The sequence below is a fragment of the Danio rerio genome, chromosome 9, assembly GCF_049306965.1.
Source record: "Danio rerio strain Tuebingen ecotype United States chromosome 9, GRCz12tu, whole genome shotgun sequence".
Lineage (NCBI taxonomy): Eukaryota > Metazoa > Chordata > Actinopteri > Cypriniformes > Danionidae > Danio > Danio rerio.
Window position 1 is genome coordinate 32,474,224 of NC_133184.1, and position 25,593 is coordinate 32,499,816.

General features: G+C 35.6%; 2 protein-coding genes across 16 annotated transcripts in view; one reads left to right on the forward strand and one right to left on the reverse strand.

Moving 5' to 3' along the window:
* Positions 1 to 2,672: 2,672 nt before the first annotated feature.
* Positions 2,673 to 12,411, reverse strand: klf5b (Kruppel like factor 5b). Its single transcript, XM_683433.11, has 4 exons — positions 12,168 to 12,411; positions 10,197 to 11,004; positions 8,543 to 8,602; positions 2,673 to 5,385 (listed from the first exon to the last, which is right to left on the reverse strand). Exons 2-4 carry the CDS (start codon positions 10,990 to 10,992, stop codon positions 5,207 to 5,209), a joined length of 1,035 nt encoding a protein of 344 aa, XP_688525.5. The 5' UTR covers positions 10,993 to 11,004; positions 12,168 to 12,411; the 3' UTR covers positions 2,673 to 5,206.
* A 12,186-nt stretch (positions 12,412 to 24,597) lies between these two features.
* dachd (dachshund d) overlaps positions 24,598 to 25,593 on the forward strand; it is a 245,506-nt gene continuing 244,510 nt past the window's right edge. For all 15 annotated transcript variants that reach the window (XM_073912271.1, XM_073912270.1, XM_073912280.1 and 12 more), the window contains exon 1: positions 24,598 to 24,759. The gene's annotated coding sequence lies outside the window, so the exon portion shown is untranslated. The remainder of the gene's footprint in view (positions 24,760 to 25,593) is intronic.

Consider the following 25,593-nt stretch of genomic DNA (forward strand, 5'->3'; position numbering starts at 1 on the left):
GAGGTTTGAGTTTACCATGTTTAACAATTACAATGTACAAAAATTTAATATTTTTAGATTATTTTGATAATGGGAAAGTATAGTTGAATCTGTATAGTATCTGCTACTAGATAAAATGTTTTTTAAAAGTGTATTTCTTCCTGTGTAGGCCTATTTTTACATGATAGTGTCAATAAACGGTAATATCTACAAGTAAGCCAGGAAATAAAAAAACACCGAATTGTTCATGTTCAATGATGACTGCTTATATAAGAAATGATTCAGAAAAATAACATCATACCACCGAAAATAATTCATTATGAAAACGTCAGGTTATTTCCATGACTGAAGCCTTTCTGCTGTTATCCAGTGATTTGTACACAAGCTAGATAATTATAGTATCAATTTAATTGGGTGTTACCACTCAACACTCGCAACCCGATGACTTAAAATCTGACAGCCAGTATTAGCAACTGCAGCCACACCTCCATTTATTCACCTAATCACATGTGAGCCAGGACGACGGGACACTCCAGTCAAACTCGACAGACTGAGACTTTAAAGATTTGCCTCTATATTAAGACTAATAACAGTAATAGTGTACGCATTTAACATTAACTGTACTCATCTAAGTGCTGCAAATTAGAGTGATTACTGGGTGTGTTTAACATTTTAATCTTAAGCAGTCTGAACCTTTTAATTACAGCAATTAGACTTTTTCTCTTTCGGTTTTGGTCACAAAATGAAAGAACTTCTAGTTGCAAATCTTGAACAGAGCCATGTGTTTTTTGAATCATACAGTCAGAGAAAATATAAGCGATTGCTCAAGAAATACTCATTTTCTCAGGATTTACTGAGTTTATTAGATATGGGTTTGAGTAAAATGTAAATATATTAATGTATATATAATTTTACATTTGGAAAAATTGTTTCAGTAAAAATGTTAAAGAAGAAAACAATTATTAGCATTTTACTCTAAAACCCACATCTAATAAGCAAAGTGAGTCTAAATATCTAAAATAAAATGTTAATGTTTCTTTTGTTCTATAAAGATAACATTTCTTCATGTATGTGTATATATATATATATATATATATATATATATATATATATATATATATATATATATATATATATAGTGATTTTAGAGCTTTTTTTAATTAGAGAGCTTAATGTGCTGCAATTTAAGAAAACACATGCAATTACAAAAACACCAGCAACATAAGAAACGATCTTCATCAGTTTGACAGCACACATGTTGCAAATTCTCACAACACAAACAACTGAAGAAATGCGCTGCATTTTGTCACAACACAATAACAGAAGAAATGCGCTGCATTGTCACAACGCAAATAACTGAAGAAACAAGCTGCCTGTCACAACACAAACAACTGAAGAAACAAGCTGCATTTTGTCACAACGCAAACAAAAAAAAGAAATGTGCTGTATTGTCACAACACAAACAACAGAAGAAACAAGCTGCATTGTTGCAATGCAAACAGCTGAAGAAATGCGCTGCATTTTGTCATAACACAAACAACAGAAGAAATAAGGTGCATTGTCACAATGCAAACACCTTAAGAAACACGCTGCATTTTGTCACAACGCAAAAAACAGAAGAAATGTGCTGCACTGTCACAATGCAAAAAACTGAAGAAACAAGCTGCATTGTCACAATGCAAACAACTGAAGAAATGCGCTGCATTTTGTCATAACACAAACAACAGAAGAAATGCGCTGCATTGTCACAATGCAAATAACTGAAAAAAACAAGCTGCTTGTCACAACGCAAACAACTGAAGAAACTAGCTGCCTGTCGCAATGCAAACAACTAAAGAAATGTGCTGCACTGTCACAATGCAAACAACTAAAGAAATGTGCTGCATTTTATCATAACACAACCAACTAAAGAAATGTGCTGCATTTTGTCATAACACAAACAACTGAAGAAATGCGCTGCATTGTCACAATGCAAACAACTGAAGAAATGCGCTGCATTATCACAATGCAAATAACTGAAGAAACAAGCTGCTTGTCACAACGCAAACAACTGAAGAAACTAGCTGCTTGTCGCAATGCAAACAACTGAAGAAATGTGCTGCATTGTCACAACGCAAAAAACTGAAGAAACAAGCTGCATTGTCAATGCAAACAACTGAAGAAATGCGCTGCATTTTGTCATAACACAAACAACTGAAGAAATGCGCTGCATTGTCACAATGCAAATAACTGAAGAAACAAGCTGCTTGTCACAACGCAAACAACTGAAGAAACTAGCTGCCTGTCGCAATGCAAACAACTTAAGAAATGTGCTGCATTGTCACAACGCAAACAACTTAAGTAGCACTCTGAATTTTGTTGCAACACAAACGACCTAAGAAACGTGCCGCATTTTGTCACAACGCAAACAACTAAAGAAACGTTTAACAAAATGCATCGCGTTTCTTCGGTTGTTTTTGTTGTGACAATGCAGTGCGTTTCTTTAGTTGTATGCGTTGCGACAAAATGCAGAGCGTTTCGTTAGTTGTTTGCGTTGTGATAAATGCTAAATAATTTTTCGTTATTTTATGCAAAAATACTTTAAATGCTAACATTTTTATTTAAAATTTGAAAGAAATGTCATCAGTAGTTTACAAAAGAAAACACTCAAATTCAAATGCTATAAAATATAAATTCTGAGAATCTTAGAACTGTCAAGTCGAGATTTGTGTCTTTATTTTTTCCATATAGCTGTATAAACACTGTAAGTCCTCATATTACATTACCTCAGATAAAAAAAAATAAATAAATAAAAAAAACTCCATATGCTTCCCAATCTATTTTACTTCCATCTCAGGAACAACACTAGCTTGTCATCCGTAACGAGTCCCTTCTGTTATGCATTTGCAATCTCTGAAAAAATAAGGCGGAAAACATTTTTATTACTGTAATGGAAAATAAGAGGTTTTATGAGGCCACACATACAGATGTAACGCACACCATAAGCCAAACCAACTAATGTAAACAATCAGCTGCCACATTGTTCCACATAATGCAGCCATTTAGAGCACTATTAGTTTGAACAAAGATTTCTAAAACCACTTCCCAGTAACCCGGTGCACATTTCATGTAAGCATTGAGTTACAATTAATACAAAGTAAGAAATAAAATGTGCAAAATAAATACACATCATATGTACTGTACATATAAAGCTATCATTTATCCCAAACAAATGCATAGTAAGAAAAAAATAAACAACTATGGAAGTAATCGATATCTGAACTCTCCACTTTCTAGGAAAAAATACAGCATTTGCACCACTTATTGCATTTCAGTAAAGCACAAGAATTAACAATCAATCTTTAGATTGTGCTCTTTTAAAAACATGTTGCTACCATAAAGCGAATCATCTTCGTAACATATCGCAGTTTGGACTTGATCCAACTCTTTGGTGTTCTGAAGCTACATTTAATTTCCTAATTACCCGCCAGCTCCCGCACCAATTTCTGAAGCACTGTTTCTTATCAAGTGCTGCTTTTAAGACACCTTAAAACATTGTGACTCAGCATTCGTGGCTTACATTCTCATGACTGCTCTGCGGTTTGATTCTACAACCAACACTACAGCTCTTTTTTTAAATATATTATTTACCTTGTGATATACGATATATATTCTGGGTTCAGTGCAATTTAAAGGGATAGCTCAGCTTAAAATTAGTTTCTTTCTTCTGTTGAACGCAAATAAAGATGTTAAAGAATGCTGGAAAGCAGCAGCCATAAGCTACATTTCCATCCACCTATTTTAATGCACATTTTGGATATGCACATAAAAAAAAATCGGTTGATGGAAATGCCAAGATGTGCAACAATTTTGAAAATGCACATAAAAAAATGTGCATAACTGAGTAGGATAAACTTTTTATTCTATAAGAAAAGATGCGCATAAACTATGATGGAAACACTTTTACTGAACAAATTCCAGTATGTGCATTAAAAAAAGTCATGTGATTTTATTATAGGAGATCATGTGATGATAAAAATGTGTGTGAAGGGACAAACCACATTGTTAAACATCCAAACCATTGTTTTAATTACTCTAAAATGCCAAAAAATAATTTAGTATTGGTGTTATTATATTATTAATTGCCTCCAGAATCAAGAGCATCTGTGCTCCACGTCACATACCTTCAAACACCACATGTCCGCATTGAAGTGCTAGTAATTTATTAAATAAAGAAAAGATTCGTTCAGCTTCTCCCACTACAGCAAATTCCATTTTTACTGTTGACATTTGGTGTCTGTTAATCAGGAAGTGGCGATTTTGTTCTATTTGACTTGTTGGATGAGAACAGTGATTTATTTGCATATCTTTGCTGCAATATTCCAATTATTTTGCGCATAATGTTAATTCGCATTTTTGGATGGAAACATAGCTAGTGACTTCCATATTATTATTATTTTTTAGTTTGTCAATGGCTGCTGGTTTTTAACATTCTAAACAATATTTTATTTTGTGTTCAACTGTAGAAATAATTTCTCAAGAGTTTAAAACCACTTTAATGTAAGTGAATAGTGAGGAAATTACATTTTTTTTGTCGGGTGAACTACCCCTTAGCTCGGCTGACAGAACTTGGTGTTCTGTTGATTACCACAACATTTTCTGAAAAGAAAAAAAAAATGCTCAAGTTCATTAAAAATCAAGAACTTTTGTAACATTTGAAATTTCTGTACTGTAATAATTTAATAGCCTTTTTTTCTTCAACGCAATCAAGTGCTTGATTTTGTGTGCTCCATCCAGCACTGCAATCTTGTGGTATTCAACATTACACCACAAATGATGTCAATTAAGCTAAACTTGCCATAAACCCAGAATGTTGCTTTACAGTTGACTTAAACTGCCCACACAATCTTAAAAACAATGTACATTTTTACGTGGCACCTCAATTCTACAAGGTAAAAAAGGCACGTTAAAAGTAGTCCTAAAGAATGGCCTCAAAATATGCAGACAAATGAAGAAACAGACAAACATGTCAAAAGAATGTCCCATCTGGCCATCGAGCCAAGTTTTCATCAATTAGCTGGTTTTTGTGACCACAGGAGCCGTACCGACGGCAGGGTTTGGTCCTGTTGTACCTGATGAACTGCCAAAACCCGAGATTAACCAACACACCCAAATCCTAATTAGTATCAACAACAGAGGTCCCGATTGCCCTCCTGCAGCACCGTCAGAACAACGAGAGTGGGTGCCTCTAGTTCTGGTGTCTTTTCATGTGGAGGGCCAGGTGGTCCGATCGGGAGAAGCAACGGCTACATACAGAGCACTGGAAAGGTTTGGCCCCCGTGTGCTTCCTGAAGTGGCGCGTCAGCTCGTCGGAACGGGCGAAGCGCCAGTCGCACCCCTCCCATGAGCACTTGTATGGCTTTTCGCCTGTAATGAAACACAGGCCAATATAGTGTGAGGGGAGAACACAGTCAGAATTAGGATACAACTAAATGAAAAAGGTATTCCTATCAAATTGTCTATCACGTTGTCTATCACTATCATGTTGCACAATTAATGTAGACCAAATATCTCTTCTGAGGCATTACTTTTAAAGGAATAGTTTCAACCAAATCTGAAAATCCTGTTATCATTTACTCATCATTTACTTGTCTCAAACCTGTTTGAGTTTCTTTTTTCTGTAGAAAAATGGTGAAAACCTGTAACCATTGACTTCCATGATATTTGTTTTTTCTATTATGGAAGTCAATGGTTTATAACATCCCAGCAGACACACAAAGCCATAAGATGTTAATATTAGGTTGTATTTACAGTGCATATAGAAAGTTTTAATAGCGCTTCACCTTTTTGGCCTTTGTCTATGTTACTATTACTATTCTAAAATGGATTAAATTAAATTATTTTCTTTAAATTCTACACACAATACCCCATAATGACAATATGAAAAAAGATTTTTTTTTAAATAAAAAAATAAAAAAATCTGAAAAATCACATGTACATAGGTGTTCACAGCCTTTGCTCAATACTTTGTTGATGCACCTTTGGCAGCAATTACAGCCTAAACGCTTTTTGAATATGATGCCACAAGCTTGGCACACCTGTCTTTTAAAAATTTTCTGAAACTAAGTCCATTCCTCTTTGCAGTAACTCTCAAGCTCTATCAGGTTGGATGGGAAGCGACGGTGTACAACTTTTTTGAAATCTCTCCAGAGATGTTCAATAGGATTTAGGCCTGGGCTCTGGCTGGGCCAGTCAAGGACCTTCACTGAGTTGTTGTGAGTGCAGTGCAAATCCATTTTGGAATAAGGCTGTAACATAAAAAAAATGTGGAAAAAGTGAAGCGCTAAGCCACTCTATTGATATTTTGGTGGTGTGCTTTGGGTCATTGTCCTGCTGGAAGTGGTCAATGCTGGTTAAGAGCACTCTGAAGCAGGTTTTCATTCAGGATGTCTCTGTACATTGCTGCATTAATCTTTCCCTCTATCCTGACTAGTCTTCCAGTTCCTGCTGCTAAAAACATCCCCACAGCATGATCCTGTCACCACCATCCTTCACTATAGGGATGGTATTAGCCTGGTGATGAGCGGTCCCTGGTTTTTTCCAAACATAACGCCTAGCATTTACTCCAAAGAGTTCAATTTTAGTCTCATCAGACCAGAAAATTTGGTTTCTTCTGGTCTGAGAGTCCTTCAGATGGCTTTTGGTAAATTCCTTTTGGGGAGTGACTTCTGGCCACTCTACCATACAGGCCTGATTGGTGGATTGCTGCACAGATGGTTGTCCTTCTGTAAGGTTCTCCTCTCTCCACAGAAGAACGCTGGAGCTCAGATAGAGTGACCATCGGGTTATTGATCACCTCCCTGACTAAGACCCTTCTCTCCCAATCACTCAGCGTAGATGGAAAGCCAGCTCTGGGAAGAGTCCTGGTGGTTCCAAACATCTTCCACTTACAGATGTTGGAGGCCACTGTGCTCATTGAAACTTTCAGAGCAGCAGATTTTTTTCTGGAACCTTCCCCAGTCTTGTGCCTCGAGACAATTCTACTTTGGAGGTTTACAGACAATTCCTTTGTCTTCATGCTTGGTTTGTGCTTTGACATGCACTGTCAACCCTGGGACCTTATATAGACAGGTGTATGCCTTTTCAAATTATGTCCAATCAACTAAATTTACCACAGATAAACTCCAATTAAGCTGCTAAAACATCTCAAGAATGATCAGTGGAAACAGAATGTACCTGAGGTCCATTTAGAGCTTCACGACAAAGGTTGTGAATACTTGTGTACATGTGATTTTTCAGATTTTTTATTTTTAATAAATTTGCAACAATTTCTAAAAATCTTTTTTTACATTGTCATTATGGGGTATTGTGTGTAGAATTTGGAGGAAATAAATTAATTTAATCTTTTTTGGAATAAGGCTGTAACATGAAAAAATGTGGAAAAAATGAAGCGCTGTGAATGCTTTCAGATGCACTGTAGGTCACCTTCACAAAGGACAATGTTATTTTGACGTCCAATAACGACATGAAATGACATTGATGTTTGGTTGATTTTAGGTTTTGTTGGAAAGTGATCAAAATCCAATGTCAAGCCAACGTTTCAAACCAACGTCATATTAATGTCAAATACAATACTGACATTTATTTGTCAGGTATGGCAACCAAAATCCAATTTCTGATAAATGTCATAGTGGTAATGTACACACAACGTCAAGCCGTAACATCATTAGACATTGCTATTTTGTTGTTTTTAGGTTGCGTTGAGAAGTTTCCAAAATTCAACATCTGTCTGACGTTAGACATTGATGTAGGCCTGACATTGGGTTTTGATGTCAACCCGATTTTCATTTCCAAACAAAATGCAAAGTACCACGACGTAAGGGTATAGTGTCAATCTGACATCATGTTGATGTCCTGTGCCTGCTGAGATATTTTAAAATAACTTGTTTTGTATTAAACAGAAAAAAGAAACTCAGAAATGTTTGAAACCATTTGAGGGTGAGTAAATAGTGAGCATGTTTTAACTTTGGGGTGAACTATCCCTATAATGAATCATTTAAAAAGAATCACAAGAAACCATTTGATTCACTGAATGAACTCACCACGGTTCACCTTTCAGTGATGGAGTATTTTAAACAAACAAACAAACAAACAAACAAAAAACAGCTCTTATTTATACAATATCAGATGTTTTACAGAAGAAATGCTTTTTGCAGATCTTTTCTGTTGGCAAAAGTCAGTCTTTGCTTTTGCTTAGTACAGTATATATTTTAAAGAAAACACCAATTGAAACTGCTCAATTTTAAACTACTGTTTTTCATGTGTCAAGTTGGAGCATTCCTTGCATAATTTACAGCATTAAGAGAGAATCTGAGGACAAAATGGACATTATGACTGAAATATGCCTAAATGACTCCAAATCTAATTGAGAGCGTGTGAATCAGAATTGAATCAGGAAGTTCTTTTATCTCCAACATACTTGTTTTGTATTTTGTTGTACAGTCACCTTGAATGACAGAAATAACACACTGAAAACTGTGTAAACAGCTCTCTGGTCTCCCTGATTTTGCTTATCAAGTCTTACCTGTGTGAGTGCGTAAGTGGGCCTTCAAATGTGAGGACTTGGTGTAGACCTTCTTGCATCCTGATACAGAATAACAGAAAACAACATGTGTTAGCAAATACAGTAACTGAAACTTTAACATTAAAGCTTATATCTATTAAATACACACAGGAAATTCAATACAACCAGGAATGGTTGGATAGTTGAATAATTAAAAATAATAATAATTCTACATCCCTTTGATCCAAACCTGTATGATTTTATTTCTTCATATTTTGAAGAACGTCTGTGATTAAGTCAATAAAATAAAAGTCAATGAAAAAGTTATTTTGTGTTTAGCATAAAGAAAGGAAAATCATACAGGTTCAAAACGTCATGCGAGTGAGTAAACAATGGCAGAAATGTCTTTTTTTTGGGGTGAACTGTTCCTTTAATGTTCTGGCCAGCTCTGACTTGTCCAGCAGGCTCATATTCAGTGTCAAAAGGTTTTGCATTGTGTCCTAAGCCTCTTAGTCAGTCAACGTCCAACATAGAGACCGGTAATTGCCAGATGTTTAGTCATGTCAGTCCACAGCATCTATTCAGCAACGTTAAATCATCTGAATAGCCATTTAAGCCTGCACTGTGTCATTTGGACTTTGTGGAAAAAGCGGTGTCTTTCCTTCCGACACAACAATTTCAAACAAAGTGTATACCAGGGGTGTCCAATCCTGTTTCTGGAATGCCTGCTGACTTTAGCCCCAGCCAGCTAAATTACACTTGCCTAGAAGTTCCAGATAATCTTATTAAAGTGTTTTTAATAGGAATGATATAAAGACTGCCAAAGATGATAAATTATGGATTATTTTCACCAGTTGATCTACTTCAGTTGGACATAAGGGTTTTGACTTGTGCATTACGTGACACATTGCACATAGATGCACACTTCTGAATAGATTATGTTGAAGGAAAGATTTGATTTTTGATTTTTTTTTACAAAAAATGTGCAAAAATCAGATTTTGCAAAGAAAAAAGACTAAATTCTTCTATGAAGTGGTGTGGTTTGATTAAAATGAAATAAAATCTGTTGTTTACTGCATTTGCTTGCCTTTTTCCTGCAGGCATCGGACGACAACATAAGCCATATTGACGTTGTACCCCAACATCATAGGGACATTGGATTTGGTTTGGAAATGAAAATCAGATTATTGTCAGAACCCATCGTCAATTCAACGTCAATGTCCAACCTAAAATCAACCAAATATCAACGTCTAATCAACTTGACATTGTGTGGATTTTACCACTATGACATCTATCAGACGTTGGAGATTAGTCACCAAAACAACCTAAAAAAACAAATATCAACGTAATTTGACGTCGTTATTGGACATCAAAATAATGCACTTAGACGCTGGCTAGACATTGAATTTTGGTCACCTGACATCATGATCTAAATCTAACCTAATATTAACGTCTTATAATGTTGTGTGCCTCCTGGGTTGTTTTTGTAATCACTGTTAGAAAAATCTACATTTATTGTTATCTCTATATATCAGTCATCTGCCTCCAAATATGATCTTCTAACATTATCGTATTTCAGTATTGGTGCATCCCTAAACGGCAGACCACTGGGAACAGATCTAGGCACCTCTGATAGTCACATACTAAAGAGTCTAGATAATAAATGTAGTTTCACCTGGCACATCACAGTGATGTATCCTCCTTTTGTCCAGATCAGGATTGCTCCTGCGGTTATACTGGGCAGGCACCTGTTGCGTTTGGACAGAAAGTGCTGGTCCAGGGGTAAGACAGGCCATTTTTGATGCCATGCTAGCAGCATATGACGGAGGTGGCGATAAGTTCTGTATGAGCTCTTTCCTCCTGTCCGGGCTGCCCGGTTCTGAGTTGGGTGGGGAGGGTGGTAGATAAGCCGCCCTTTTCTGAGGATGCTGACCAAACTGGGCAGGTAGAGAATATCCATTGCTGGCCATATTACAAATGGATCTCTCTGTACCATGACTGGATGCTGGGTGAATGCTGTTATACGTTGACATGGGAGGGCATGTGGCATTGTGGGAATCTGTGCAAGAGTGCCCTCCAGGCACATTGGGCTCCAGATCTGAATTCAACAGCTGAAACAGTGGAACGTCTTGAAATTCAATGGATGGCGTCTCGTGCTTGATGTAAACATTACTACCTGTTTCCGGAGCTGGAGTGTAGAGGTTTGTGTACTCTTGATGGGTCATGGTGGGTGCAACGGTGCCATGGCAGCTGGAGTAGTTGAACGATGAATGTATGGGTTCAGTCTTTATCTGCGGCCCCACAGACCTCACGGTTCTACACATGCCGGTTCGTAGGTAGGTGACGTCAGGTAAGAAAACATTCATGTTTATGCTATATGGTGTGCCTTGGTCCATTGTAAAAGTATTGTCTTGACAATACTTCTTATGGTCTGACAATGCATGAAACTGAGGTGGCAGGTATCCATCCATTTCTCGGCAGATCTGAGGAACAGAAAAAACTGTTATAACAAGCCTGAATACTCACCAATAATCATTAGAAATGTAGAATAAAGTAACGTTTAGTTGGTTAGCATGGTCCTATTAGATCAGGGGTGTCCACTGTCCAAAGTAAGTGTCCTGCAGATTTTAGTTCCAGCTTATCTCAACATATCTGCAGGGATGTTTCTAGAAAGCCTAGTAAGAGCTTGATTAGCCAGCTCAGGTGATTCTGATTGGGGTTGGAACTAAACCTTCCAGGACACCGGCACTCCAGGACCGAGTTTGGGCACCCTTGTATTAGATGGTAGCTAATTTAATATACAGTAAATCTTACAGAATTCCACCAAATTTAAAGTTGTACAAAATCATTATAGTTTTACTGTTCATACACTCTTTTAAAGTGTTCAGATGAAAGTTTTTGTATTCTGATGGTATCATCTGTATTGTAATGATGCTTTCTGGTCATTAGTCAGGTGCTGTTTACAGCTGATTGGCTCAAAACATGGCATATTTCCAGCTAATAATCTGCTATTGACACATAAATGCTAATGTACACGTTTCGCCACTGAATACATGTGTAGCTTTTTGGCAGAAATCCTCTAAGCTTCCTAGTAACAATGCAGAATTCTTGAGACTTACAAAACAAGTTCAGAGAAACGCTTGTTTAACCTGACAGATTTTTGTCCATTATGTTCACATGTACAGTAAATCCACTCTCAAACTTGTTCAAATTCCTGTAATTTTCAGGGCAACAAGTAGACTTGTTTGCATCTCTGAATACACAGGCTTTTTGCTATCTTACACCGAAGAAGGAACCCCATTACATGCGCTCTCTCTCTCTCTCTCTCTCTCTCTCTCTCTCTCTCTCTCTTTCTCTCTGCCATCCATAAACTAGGAAATACTCCATCTGAATTTAGAGCCTACAGCTGCTCTGCTGTTATGGAGTTTTCAGATTAAGGTCAGTGCAGAGTGCACAATTCATCCAGCATGCTCATACACATATACAGTAAAACACCATTTGAAAACATTTCTATAAAATGTAAGCTGTGCAGCCGATCATATTACAGTGCGTTTTAGATCAAATGCATAAATAACACAAGCGTTTCGGAAAGCATGGCACCCAGCACTGTTTACCAATGTAACATGCAATTACAGATCGACTCTACCAGAATGTGATGCTTTGATGGAGTGTCATTAAATCCACTGTAACCGTCCCCTCTCTCTCTCTCTCTCTCAATGCCTCGCTCAGATCTTAGAGGTGTTTTATCCTAGCCGTGGATCCTGCTCAACAAAGCGTTGCCCATAACCGCATGTCCTCCGCTGAAATCAACTGGAGATCACGTCATTCAATATGCCGCAAATAAGCACAACACGACAGACAGCCAGAGATGTCAAGCGCTTTACGCGTTTGACAAGACAAATTACGCAACTGCCTCGTTTCAATGCCTCAAAACGGGGCGGGGCTTTATCATCATGCATTTAATAATTTATCCAAACAGGTTTTCAGGATCTCTAATAGTCTTGTTAAAGATAACCCTGCAAAACGTGATTTAGCTCATTTTTGTATGTAATAACAGTGGCTGCTGGATGACAGAACTTTACCATGGTGACTTTATGTGCTACCTGAAATAAAACAACCTACAGTAAGAGCGTTATTAAAATGTTTGTTATGAGGTAGCCTACTTGATGTTAATCAAATGTGCACCCTTCAACAACTTTGGACAATAAAAAACTAGAGTTTGAAACAAACACCATATAGGCTGTCATTTTATAATACACGACACCTAGCCTAAAAATAGGCTATAGTAATTATGAAGAAAAATATAAACTGCTTATTAAACAAGGGTAGCAAAAAATAAGACATATCTAAATAAATACATAAATCTATAATCAAAATACACAGGCCCGGATTAAGAACTCAGGGGCCCCTGGGCACATTGTCTTGTAAGGCCCCCTACCTGGCCGCACCCCTATAGTTGCATTTAAAAAATAAGAATAATATAATATTTTTTAAATAAAATGAATCTATAATTTGTTGCCCACAAATTTAAATAAATGATATATAGTACATATGCATTTATAGTCTACAAAGATTTAAATTATTTTTCAAAGCATTAAATAAAATACTAATAAAACTACATATATATATATATATATATATATATATATATATATATATATATATATATATATATATATATATATATATATACAGTTGAAGTCAGAATTAATAGCCCCCTTTCAATTTTTTCTTCTTTTTTAAAATATTTCCCAAATGGTTTTTAACAGAGCAAGGAAATTTTCACAGTATGTCTGATAATATTTTTTCTTCTGGAGAAAGTTTTATTTTTTATATTTTTTTGCTAGAATAAAAGCAGTTTTTAATTTTTTAAAAACCATTTTGGGACAAAATTATTAGCCCCTTTAAGCTAATTTTTTTTCAATAGTCTAGAGAACAAACCATCATTATGCAATAACTTGCCTAATTACCCTAACCTGCCTAGTTCACCTATTAATCTAGTTAAGCCTTTAAATGTCAATTTAAGCTGTATAAAAGTGTCCTGAAAAATATCAAGTAAAAAATAATTTACTGTCATCATGGGAAAGATAAAATAAATCTTTTATTAGAAATAAGTTTTTAAAACTATTATGATTAGAAATGTGCAAAAACAAAATAAACAGGGGTAATAATAATACAGGGGGGCTAATAATTCTGACTTTAACTGTGTATATATATATATATATATATATATATATATATATATATATATATATATATATATATATATATATATATATATATATATTTTTTTTTTTTTTTTTTTTAAGGGTATTTTAATGTATTGCTTTTACAAACTTATAAAGCATATTATTGCCATGGCATATAACGCACAATGCTTCTCCAATCCAGTTCTATGAATCTGAGTCTTTCATAATACAAACACTGATTTACTCTCTCTCTCCTCTCCCTGTATTTTCTCTACTCTTCTCGTGATAAAGACTTGATTATAAACCTAAAAGTATCCGAAATCACACACACTATACCTCTTCTCTCCTGTCTCTCTCCTCTTCTGGGCCTTTTTCTCTCTCTCTCTCCCTCTCTCTCTCCTTTTCTGTCTGTCTCTCACACGATGAATCCAGTCCGCGCTGCGCTGCCGTTAGCCTCCTCCGCCTGGTTAATGCTAGCTTCTCATCATTTAAAGTTACCATAACGTCTTCTTCTGTACCCTCATTCTCCTGATCACGGGTCTGTTTAAAGATGGTGTGTATGGAAAATGCCTCAATAAAGATGCCTCCTCTCCTCTTTCTCTCGCGTTTGCTAAATCCACTTGTCCACTCATTTTTGATCTATGACAGATATAACGTTACACTAAAGTCCGCTCAGTTTAGTGCGGGTTATTACAAAACTGACGTTTCCGCGCTTGACCAATTACAGCATTCTGTTTAGTCAAAGAAAGAAAGGCAATTTAAATATAATAATAATATTAATATGTGATCACGATTTTTTTGCTCAGAGGAAATACAGTTGTCTGAGCAATAGAGTTTTTGAAGAGAGGGCGGCACGGCAGGCGCCTATAATAAGACTAAACGTTATTAAATACCCACGAGACACTTGTGACTTTATATCACATTTGCATTATTTTAAAAAAATGTTTCTTTCCTGTTAAAAATAAATATATTTCCAATCTGATATGTAATGGGGAGAAAAAAAAGTAGCACGAGTTCAACTGATGGTGGATTCGAACCAATGTTATGAGTGATCGCGTCAAAAGATGATGCCGTGTGCCTTACAAGGTGCGCCACTGCTGCTGTATTGTTTCACAGCTCTTTACTCATCTTGTCTCTATCAATCAGCCATCGATGGGCGTAAACCCTGCATAGCTTAGTCCAACTAGATGCGCTATTTGCAATTAGCCTAAACAGACACTCCGAAATTGTCTTTTTTTCTCCCCCCTCGCAGGGGCCCCTCGTGCGCACGGGCCCCTGGGCCTGTGCCCATAAGGCCCATTGGTTAATCCGGCCCTGAAAATACACTTGCCTCTATTAACATAACTGAAAAGCTTAAAAATAAATTATTATTTATTAATAATATTATTATTATTAGGTAATCTGTCTGTCTGTCGTCTGTCTGTCTTTCTGTATGTCTGTCTGTCCTTCTGTCCGTCTGTCCGTCTGTACATCCATCTGTCTATCTATCGTCTATCTGTCTGTCATGTACAACAATAATTAATAATTAACTTTTTGGGGCAATGCATCTCTGAATGTTTCCCAGAGATGGGTTGCGGCTCAAAGGTCATCCGCTAAGTAAAAATATGCTGGATAAGTTGGCGGTTCATTCCGCTGTGGCCGAATTAACAAAGGGACTAACATGACAAGAAAATTAATGAATTAACTTTTTGTTATATTTTGTATTTATTTATTATTATTATTTGTTTATTTATCCATCCATCTTATCTGTCTGCCTGCCTGTCATATACAACAATAATTACAATAGCAACAACAATTAACTCTAATTTACTTTGTTTTAATACTTTATTAAAATTTTAATCAGTACATAACGACTTGTTGCATATGTAAACTTTGTAAAAACATTAGATCATTCAAACTAAACACTTTAAACAGAATGATATATTGTCTCTAAAAATGTTCAAACATTCATTTATTCATTTTCTTGTCGGCTTAGTCCCTTTATTAATCCGGGGTCGCCACGGCGGAACGAACCACCAACTTATCCAGGACATTTTTGAGCAGTGGATACCCTTCCAGCCGCAGCCCATCTCTGGGCATCATTCACACACACATTCACACACACAGCGGACAATTTAGCCTACCCAATTCACCTGTACCACATGTCTTTGGACTGTGGGGAAAACCGGAGCACACGGAGGAAACCCAGGCGAATGCAGGGAGAACATGCAAACTCCACACAGAAACACCAACTGAGCTGAGGATCGAACCAGCTACCTTCTTGCTGTGAGGCGACAGCACTACCTACTGCGCCACTGCATCGGCCAATGTTCAAACATATCTAAATAAATAATATATGTTCCTATAAATAATATGCCCCTATTACAGGCAAATTCAGAGAGTTAATGATAATAATAATAATAATAATAATAATAATAACAATAATAATAATAATAATAATAATATTAACAATAGTAATATATATATATATATATATATATATATACACATATATATATATATATATATATATATATATATATATATATATATATATATATATATATATATATACACACACACACACTACAATTATAAATTATTATAGTAGTATAGTGTACTACGTGTCTAGCCAAAAATTATATCACCATAGTTAAATATTACTTTCTGTTCTGATAACTAATTTTTTGACGTAAATGTGTAATCTAAAAAGGCTATAATATGCTGCTTAAATAAAGTGAGACTTAATGTATGAAATTAACTCAAATGTTTCATTTAAATTAATAGCCTTCTAAGTAACAACACTTAAAGGTAATCAAGCCAGATAAGCCACTAAACCAAAACTATTCTTTTGTACTTGACTGATGAGATCCTTAATCCCTGTGAATACAGTATGGAATTCCAGAGAATGGGTTAATTCACATTTATGCCCCCCACCCTCTCTCTCTTTCTGTGTCTCTCTCCCTTGGGCCATATGTGCTGGTATGCAAAACTGCTTGACTGCACTGCAGCTGCCTGTGTGGATTGCGTGTTCTATGCCAACATGCTAGAAGAAGTGTTGAAGTAGGCTAAGTTGCTGCCAGGGACAAATATCAGGAATGTTTTGATTAAAATAGCACGCGATCAAAAACGATCACTCGGAATGCCGCTGTAGTCTTCAAAGGCTGATTTAAGGGCAAATCTGATGTAAATGTACAGTAGTTGAACTAATTCATAAAAACTGGGATGCTGTAGAAATGTCACACTGCAAATTTACAGTTACAAGAAGCTTTGCATGGTTGAATGATTGTGGCAAGATGGTACTAGTTCAATAGAAATGAACTTTAATCCCATCAATCAAAATGTCAGTGATTATTAAAAATGTGCCAGGAGTTTCATTTTACTGTAAAAGAAAATCAATGTCCCGCATACAGGGAAACATACAGAACAGTATGTGTTAGCATGACAAATGAATTGTCATGTCGAAATAAAGGCCGTTCCCATCATTCATATAGGAACATGCATTGTCCTGCTTCACAGAGGCATTTGAAAACCAAACACAAGCATATTAGAAAAACAAAGACACACACGTTGGACAGGTTTGGAGATTTGTTCTGGGGCCGGACAAACCACTGAAACTGGAACAATGTGATGGACTTCAGATGTTTTCTGTAGATTTCACAATTACATTTGTAGAATCGGTCAATCAATACTTCTGTGAAGAGAAAGAGCACACAAAAATGAAAATACTTTTATAATTAACTCATCCTCATACACTACCTGACAAAAGCCTTGTCGCCTATCCAGGTTTTAGGAACAACAAATAACAGCCTGACTTCTAGTTGATCATTTGGCATCAGAAGTGGCTTATATGAAAGGCAAAGGCTTCTAGATTACACTTATTTTACCAAAATAAAATATGATCATGCCTTGATTTGTAATTATTTAATTAGGACAGTAAGGTCTGACTTTGCTTAGACAAAAGTCTTGTCACTTAACACAAATATTGTACAGTATAAAATATAAAGTCATGGTGCAGTGGAAAAAATAGTAAATATTGTGTATGCCCCCCATGAGCTTGAAGGACTGCATCCATACATCTTTGCAATGACTCAAATAACTTATTAATAAAGTCATCTGTAATGGCAAAAAAAGTGTTCTTGCAGGACTCCCAGAGTTCATCAAGATTCTTTAGATAAATTTTTATTGCCTCCTCCTTCATCTTACCCCATACATGCTCAACAATGTTCATGTCTGGTGACTGGGCTGTCCAATCCTGTAGCATCTTGACCCTCTTTGCTTTCAGGAACTTTGATGTGGAGGCTGAAGTATGAAATGAATCACAATCCTGCTCATGAAATTGCCCTCTCCTGTTATGTAATGGGCAGCACAAATGTCTTGATATCTCAGACTGTTGATGTTGCCATTCACTCTGCAGATCTCTCGCACATCCCCATACTGAATGTAACCCCAAACCATGATTTTTCCTTCACCAAACTTGACTGATTTCAGTGAGAATTTTGAGTCCATGCGGGTTCCAATAGGTCTGCATTATTTGTAATGACTGAGATGCAGTTCAACAGATGATTCATTGGAAAAATCTAACTTCTGCCACCTCTCCAAATGATCAACTAAAAGTCAATTTATTATTTGTTTCTCTAACAACAGGGATTGATGACAAGACTTTTGTCAGGTAGTGTATCATTAAATCCTGTAAGACTTTCTTTCATTAAACAAAATATACAGTTTCATTCTTTGATCTACATAATTAAAGAACCACATGACTTCAATTAATGGGCAGAAGATTTCTCTATAAGTAATTTGACTATTAGTAAACCCCAGACATTTATCTAAAACCATACTTGTGATTTTGAGAAGCATAAGCAAGTATGAATTAATCTTATTTTACATTTAATTGATTTACTAGATGTTTACTGCGTTGCGGCTGGAAGCACATTCGCTGTTTAAAACATCCTGGATAAATTGGTGGTTCATTCCACTGTGGTGACCTGATGAACAAAGTGACTAAGACGAAGGAAAATTAATGAATGAATGTTTAACAGAGAAGGGAATTTTCATAGTATGTGCTAATAGATTTTATAATATTGAGAGAGTCTTATTTATTTGCGGTTGGCTGGAATAACAGCAGTTTTAACATTTTGAAAACAAATTAAGGTCAATGTAATTAGTCCTCTTAAGATATCCCACCCCACCTCCCACGGTCCCACCCCTTGACTGGCTACAGAACAAACCACTGTTCCCAATGATTGGCTAATTAGTCTAACTATCTTAGTTATCAAATTAAAAGCCTTTAAATTGCACTTTAAACTCAATGCTAGTATCTTGCAAAAATATATATATTTTTACTGTGATCGTTGCACTAAGACAAAACAACATAGTCATTAGAAATTAGTTATTAAAACTACTACCTTTAAAATATGTTAAAAAAGTCATCAATGTCAAACAGCACTTACATATCTGAAAACAATTACATTTTGCCTTATAAATTTGCCTTCAACTGTATATGTACACATATTTTGCCATGCCTTTGTCTTACTGCCAGATATTAAATTAAGATCCACTGAATCTAGTTATGTATTGAATGTGCATCAAAGCCGGGTATTTTCTGTTGCTCATTAGAGAATTTAAGGATCACAGCAGCCAGGGAGCATCTGTTGATGTTGGCACATAGATATCCGCATATGAATGCAAGTAATTCATGTCGTATGTTATTAAAAACTCAGAATATGCCGACAATCGGATGCCAGGTTTTAGAAAAATTTAAAGCATGTATTTGAAGCAAGCATCTACTGTACATGAACTAATAAGGTGAAACTCACAGGGCTAAAAATGGTTTGCGCATGCAGGAATATGAGAGTATATGCTTGTGACGTATTAATGTTTAAGATTTGCAGGTTAAAACGAAAGTTAAACACGCATATATACTGTTTACATTAAACGGCCACTTTATTAGGTACACCTTACTAGTACCTGGTTAGACCCCTTTAGCCTTCAGAACTGCCTTAATCCTTCATGGCATAGATTCAGCAAGGTACTGGACATATTCCTCAGAGATTTTAGTTCATATTGACAGGATAGCATCACGCAGTTGCTGCAGATTTGTTGGCTGCACATCCATAGTTTGAATCTCCCGTTCCACCACATCCCAAAGGTGCTCTATTGGATTCAAATCTGTGACTGTGGAGGCCATTTGAGTACAGTGAACTCTTTGTCATGGTCAAGAAACCAGTCTGAGATGATTCACTCTTTATGACATGACGTGTTATCATGCTGGAAGTTGTCAACAGAAGATAGGTACACTGTGGTCATAAAGGGGTGGACATGGTCAGCAACAATCTTCAGGTAGGCTGTGGCGTTCACATGTTCACATGATACTCAATTGGTACCAATAAGTCCAAAGTGTGCCTAGAAAGTATCCCACACACCATTACACCATCACCACCAGCCTGAATCGTTGATTGAAGTCATGATGGATCAATGCTTTCATGTTGTTAAACCAAATTCTGTCCCTATCATCTGAATGTCACTGCAGAAATCAAGATTCATCAGACCAGGCAACATTTTTCCAATCTTCTATTGTCTTATTTTGGTAAGCCTGTGCGAATTGGAGCCTCAGTTTCCTGTTCTTAGCTGACAGAAGTTGCATCTGGTGTGGTCTTCTGCTGCTGTAGCCCATTCGCCTCAAGGTTGGACGTGTTGTGCGTTCAGAGATGCTCTTCTGCATTCCTCGGTTGTAACCAGTGGTTATATAAGTTGCCTTTCTATCAGCTCTAACCAGTCTGGCCATTCTCCTCAGACCTCTGGCATCAACAAGGCATTTGAAATGAGTTCTATTTTAACTTAACATTCGTAAAAAATAAGCAGGTAGGTTTTTTGGGTTTTTAAAGCATTTAAAGTGTCAAGTCATTTCAGTCACTACGATATACTGTATATTGTAAATGCACAAAAACTTATATTTGATCTAAAAATTCAAACAGATTTATTTAATATATTTTCTCAAAACTTTTGTATCCATCAGTGTTTTAATTGACATTCAGTCATGTTTTCTAAAAAAGCAGGTTGCAATGTCAAGTGTAAAGTTGTAGTTTCAGTGGGTGTGGTGCGTCAGGAAGCCCACATTGTTTGTGGGATTATGGGTAGCTTATTGAATGAGCTATTTAAAATAATATTTAATGCTTTATGGCACTGAATAGAACCTAATCCTTTTGAGTATGTGTGTGTTTATAATGCATGTGAACTCGTGAAACAGACAGGAGAAAATAGAGCGAGTTGTACTGTATGTGTGAATCATTGTGTGCTTGGTTTTAATGGTGTACGTGGGCGTCTTTATGATTTCTGATAATGGGAAATGAAGATTTAACAAGTATGAACTGTTAGATGCAAAAAAAACAGGGAAACACTGACACATCTAGACATTATTGTTATTAGTTTTGCTTTGTGTTGGGTTTTAAATATGAACAAAAGGTGGTTTAAAAGCAATTACTGTATATATGTGAGAGAAAAAAACATCAATGTTGAAAAATAAAAAAATCAAAGCTGTTTTAAGATGTTATTGCAATGATGGCCTAGCAGAAGTATCAAAGAGCTTTTTTGCAGTCATCAGAGATTCAGCAATTTATGGCAAGATCTGGTTGCGTGTTAATGAGTAAACAGAGTCAATCTTAGGCTTTTGATGAGAACATTTGTATGATCATGTCTAAACACTGTGGACCTGACTAATTTGGTATGAGATGTTAATCATAAGTTGCAGTCTAAAAAATAACTCCATAAAATACCATAAAATGTACAAGTAGCTATCCAAAATGACCATCCCAGACAATATTTCTTTAAAACTCTTAAAAAATATAAATAAAATAACTTTTGAACTGCAGCGTTAATTTCTTTGACATCGGAAGTTGTAAGTGTAAATTAACATCTGTAATGTGAATTACAAGCTACAGACCCGTTCTTAAAATTTAACATACATATTCACCCAAACCTTTTTTGCTGCTTTTTCAAATTACGTATTTGAAATACTTTGAGTTTTTTTCTGGCAACTTAATTGTTTTGTTTAATCAACCTAAAATTGTGAAAAACATTACGTTAACTTAATCGATTTGCATTGGGACAGTGAACTGTTTACACAGTTTGCAGTGGATTACCCAGGTTTTTTTTGTACTGGAATTTACATAAAAAATGTTGAATTTCAAACTTGTTCACATGAATAGTTATTTTTTTAAAGACCAGATAAAGATGTTGTTGGAACAGAGATCAAGGTCCCATAATGCAATTTGAAATAGTAAATAATTTCCTCTAATGTGATCATCATTTCGCTTGGCTATATGATGCAGGTTCATTAAACTCATCAGTAACATATCATATTATGGCTCACCAACCAATTTCTCTATCAAAGTGGTTCTGTCATCATTTCTGGATCTTTGATCTTTTTAAATTCCCCTTGCCTACCTCAAAAAAATAATTATGACACTGTTTAGCAAAATTATGATAATTTGAAAGTAATAAGCAAAGCAATCATGTAAAAATTATTTTTGGATTTCCCACAGTCAGACTATTCATAAAACATTTACACTGAGTTCTCAAAATGTTCAACAAGTCTAGCTATGTTGTATTAAGCTGTGCATAGTGTTATCTGACCCGAATACAAAGTAAAAACTGCTTTTCCTACTTTTGTGTTCTTCTCTTCTCTTTTATACGAATATCTACAATTTCTTAAATCAAGATGCATTTTCTAGACAAGCAAAAAAATATTGTATTGTTTTCAGAAATAATACATCATAATTAAGTGAGTTTTTCCATAAAACAAGCAAAATAATAACCCATTGGGGTAAGGAAAAATAATCTTATATCAAAGCGAAAACAAGATTTCTTTTTACCCCATTGGGATATTGTTTAGCCTGTCTTTAAGAAAACTCACTTAATTTTGATGTATTGTTTCTGAAGATAAGACAATATTTTTTGTTTGTCTAGAAAAAGTTTCTTGATTTAAGAATTTTTAGATATTTGGAATGGAAACTAGATAAAATCTCTGAGTAAGTAACATGTTTTGGTGTGTAGCTGAAAAATCTTAAAAAATAAAACCTTCCGGACAATATTTACATGTTTATATTAAACTGTGTGACTTTAAAAAGAAAAAAATAAAGGCACAGGTTGTCATGCCAGGCACTTAAACTTATAAACTATAACTTGATTATGTAAAGTGACACTGATCAGAAATTAACAATACAGTATGTCTAATACCATGGAATAAAGCAATAGTTTTGCCTATTGAGAGACCGAAGTACTTTTATTCAAATTTGTTCAGTGTTTGTGCACAACTTTTTAAATGTGAATTCTTTAATCTGTATTTTTTTTTCCCTCAAAATAGGAAGGAATGCGTGAGACAAGTTAAAACTACCACAAAACTTAATTTAAAATCTACAGGTCTACTATTGTTGTTGCTTTCCCACCAAGATGATGTCACTATAACCAGCAACTACCCACATAGCTAAATTTCTCTGGCCCACACATTCAGCTTTTGCTTGGCCCACATGCCATAGTGAACTATGGTACATAATTGGACCAAGTCTGGTTTCCATACAAGGGCCAAACATGATCCATATTTGGGCCAAGTTTTAGCCAAGTTAATAACCCATAACTGGGCCTGAACTGGGCCAGATATGTTGGTCTGTCACGTTTTCAAAGAATGAATTTCATTTTACAAACGCTTTTTCTCGAAGTGTGTCAACTGGTAAAATTTGTTTTACTCAAAAAATAATAAATAAATAAATAAATAAATAAATAAATAAATAAATAAAAAAATTACATGTATTTTAAAAGTGGGTCAGGAAGATAGGCCAAACTTACATGGGCCACATATACGTTTTTAACATCTGGGCCAAATACTGTTTGATCTGGCCCAAGTCTTATGTGCTGTCTTAAAGACAGCACCACCTCTGCCAAACCCAGACCATGTTAGGCCCACATGCTGGACGAATACCTGCTATGCCAGCTTTAAATCAAATCTGGGCCAGAATTCTATAATACCTGGGTAACTAGTGTCAGAAATCATACTTGAGTATGTCATACCAATAAGTTGCCGCAAGTGGATCCCATTTTCTTTACGGCTTAATCATTTTGTTAATCAGGGGTAACTACAGCGGAATGAACTGTCAACTTATCCAGCAAATATTTTAAACAGTATGATGCCCTTCCAGCTGCAACCCAACACTGGGAAACACCCATACACTCTTGCATTCACACACACACATGGCCAATTTAGTTTATTCAATTCACCTATACTGTATGTCTTTGGACTGTGTGCGAAAACAGAGCAGCTGGAGGAAACCCACGCCAACACGAAGAGAACATGCAAAAGTCCACACAGAAATGCCAACTGTCCCAGCCGAGGCTCGCTGTGAACTGATCATGCTACCCACTGCACCCCGTGTTGCCCCATTTCTACAAGTCAAAACATAGAAATGTCTGAATATTTATTGTGGAATCTCTAGTCACATTTCACCAGTTTCAATGATAGCATCCTGTGTTTGATTTAAGATCAAGGAAATCTTGGTTCAATATCAACCAATAACATATGGCCATGATGACACTGAATCTTCTGTCAAAACATTCAGTGCATAAAAAGCATTTACTTGACGTAGTAAGTTTACACTACAAATACCCCACTTTAAAATGAAATAAACATAAGGATTTATATAAAATCATTCTACAATTTAGATGCAATCAATTATTGTGTCAAAAACCAGTTTATTCAGTGTAATGACGCATATTGATTCTATAGATTTTTCCTTTATGGCTTCTTTTATTTGCAATACAGGATTTTTTTTTGCTATTCGTATCAGGTAATTGATATATCGTTGGTGTTTTAAACTAGATTGCTATTTCTATTTCCCCTCACACCGGAAGTGGCTTACAGGTGTTAACTTTCCTCATTAACGTTTAAACAGAGCCGTCTGACATCCAAAATGATTGACACGAATCGTAGAAAGATAAAACAAGTAGAAAAGAAATGAACAATAGGAATCAACATGAAAACACTCGTTCTTCAGCTTTACGAAGAAAACTTTATGACTGGTGAGTTAAAACTGTCTTTCTCGTTAATGTTTACTTTTTGATTTTCTTTGTAGGCTACTAGGTCTAGTTAATATAGCATAGCCTTATAATAACATAGAAAATAATACCTCCAGATTGGCCTTTTCTGTGCATTTTTGTTTCTTGGTGACACTAAATCGTGAAAATGAAATTTAGCCATGGCATTTTTGTGGAGGAATCCTACTGTAGTTTCAGTCTGCTGCCTCTAGATGGCATTGTTTAGTCGTCAGACAGTCATCCGATGAATGCAACACGTAATGTTATAAATAACACCATATTCAAATCGAATCACATTTTATTCATTATGTCGTTTTATTTATTATTATTATTACTATGATTGATATTATTATTATTTTTAATAGTAAGATTTGTAGTTGTGTGTAGCCTACTATATGAACCAAACTGTACTACTATTGCAAAAGCACTTTTTATAATGCATAATGTATAAATATATAATGCTATAAGTAATTAATTTGGCTGATGCACAGTGAATTGCAGTGTGAGCCTTTAAAGTAATTCAAACAGCTTTTTTGGATCATGCTGTGACATTGGTTTTTGTAATAATTTAGTGATTTAAATACATTTATAGAGCTGGAATGTGCTGTCAGAATGCTATCGAATTTAATTTGCAAATGAGAGAACCAGATCTCTCCAGAGCAGCTCATTAAGGTATGAAAAAAAGTTTTGATCCAATTATGTTTTCCCCCGTGCGTCACAATCATCCGTGATTGTGTTACAACAGATGACAATACACACTCCGTCGGTTTGTCTTTGTCTCTGCATTTTCTCTGACACACTTTCAATTTCCTTCTGATC

What these genes read in the sequence shown, in the direction of transcription:
- klf5b (XM_683433.11), bottom strand. Translation starts at nt 10,992, where the DNA reads ATGGATGGATACCTGCCACCTCAGTTTCATGCATTGTCAGACCATAAG. An exon ending in ACATCACTGTGATGTGCCAG is followed by an intron (nt 8,603 to 10,196) that starts GTGAAACTACAT and finishes ATTCTGTATCAG; the next exon opens with GATGCAAGAAGGTCTACACC. An exon ending in CCACTTACGCACTCACACAG is followed by an intron (nt 5,386 to 8,542) that starts GTAAGACTTGAT and finishes GTTTCATTACAG; the next exon opens with GCGAAAAGCCATACAAGTGC.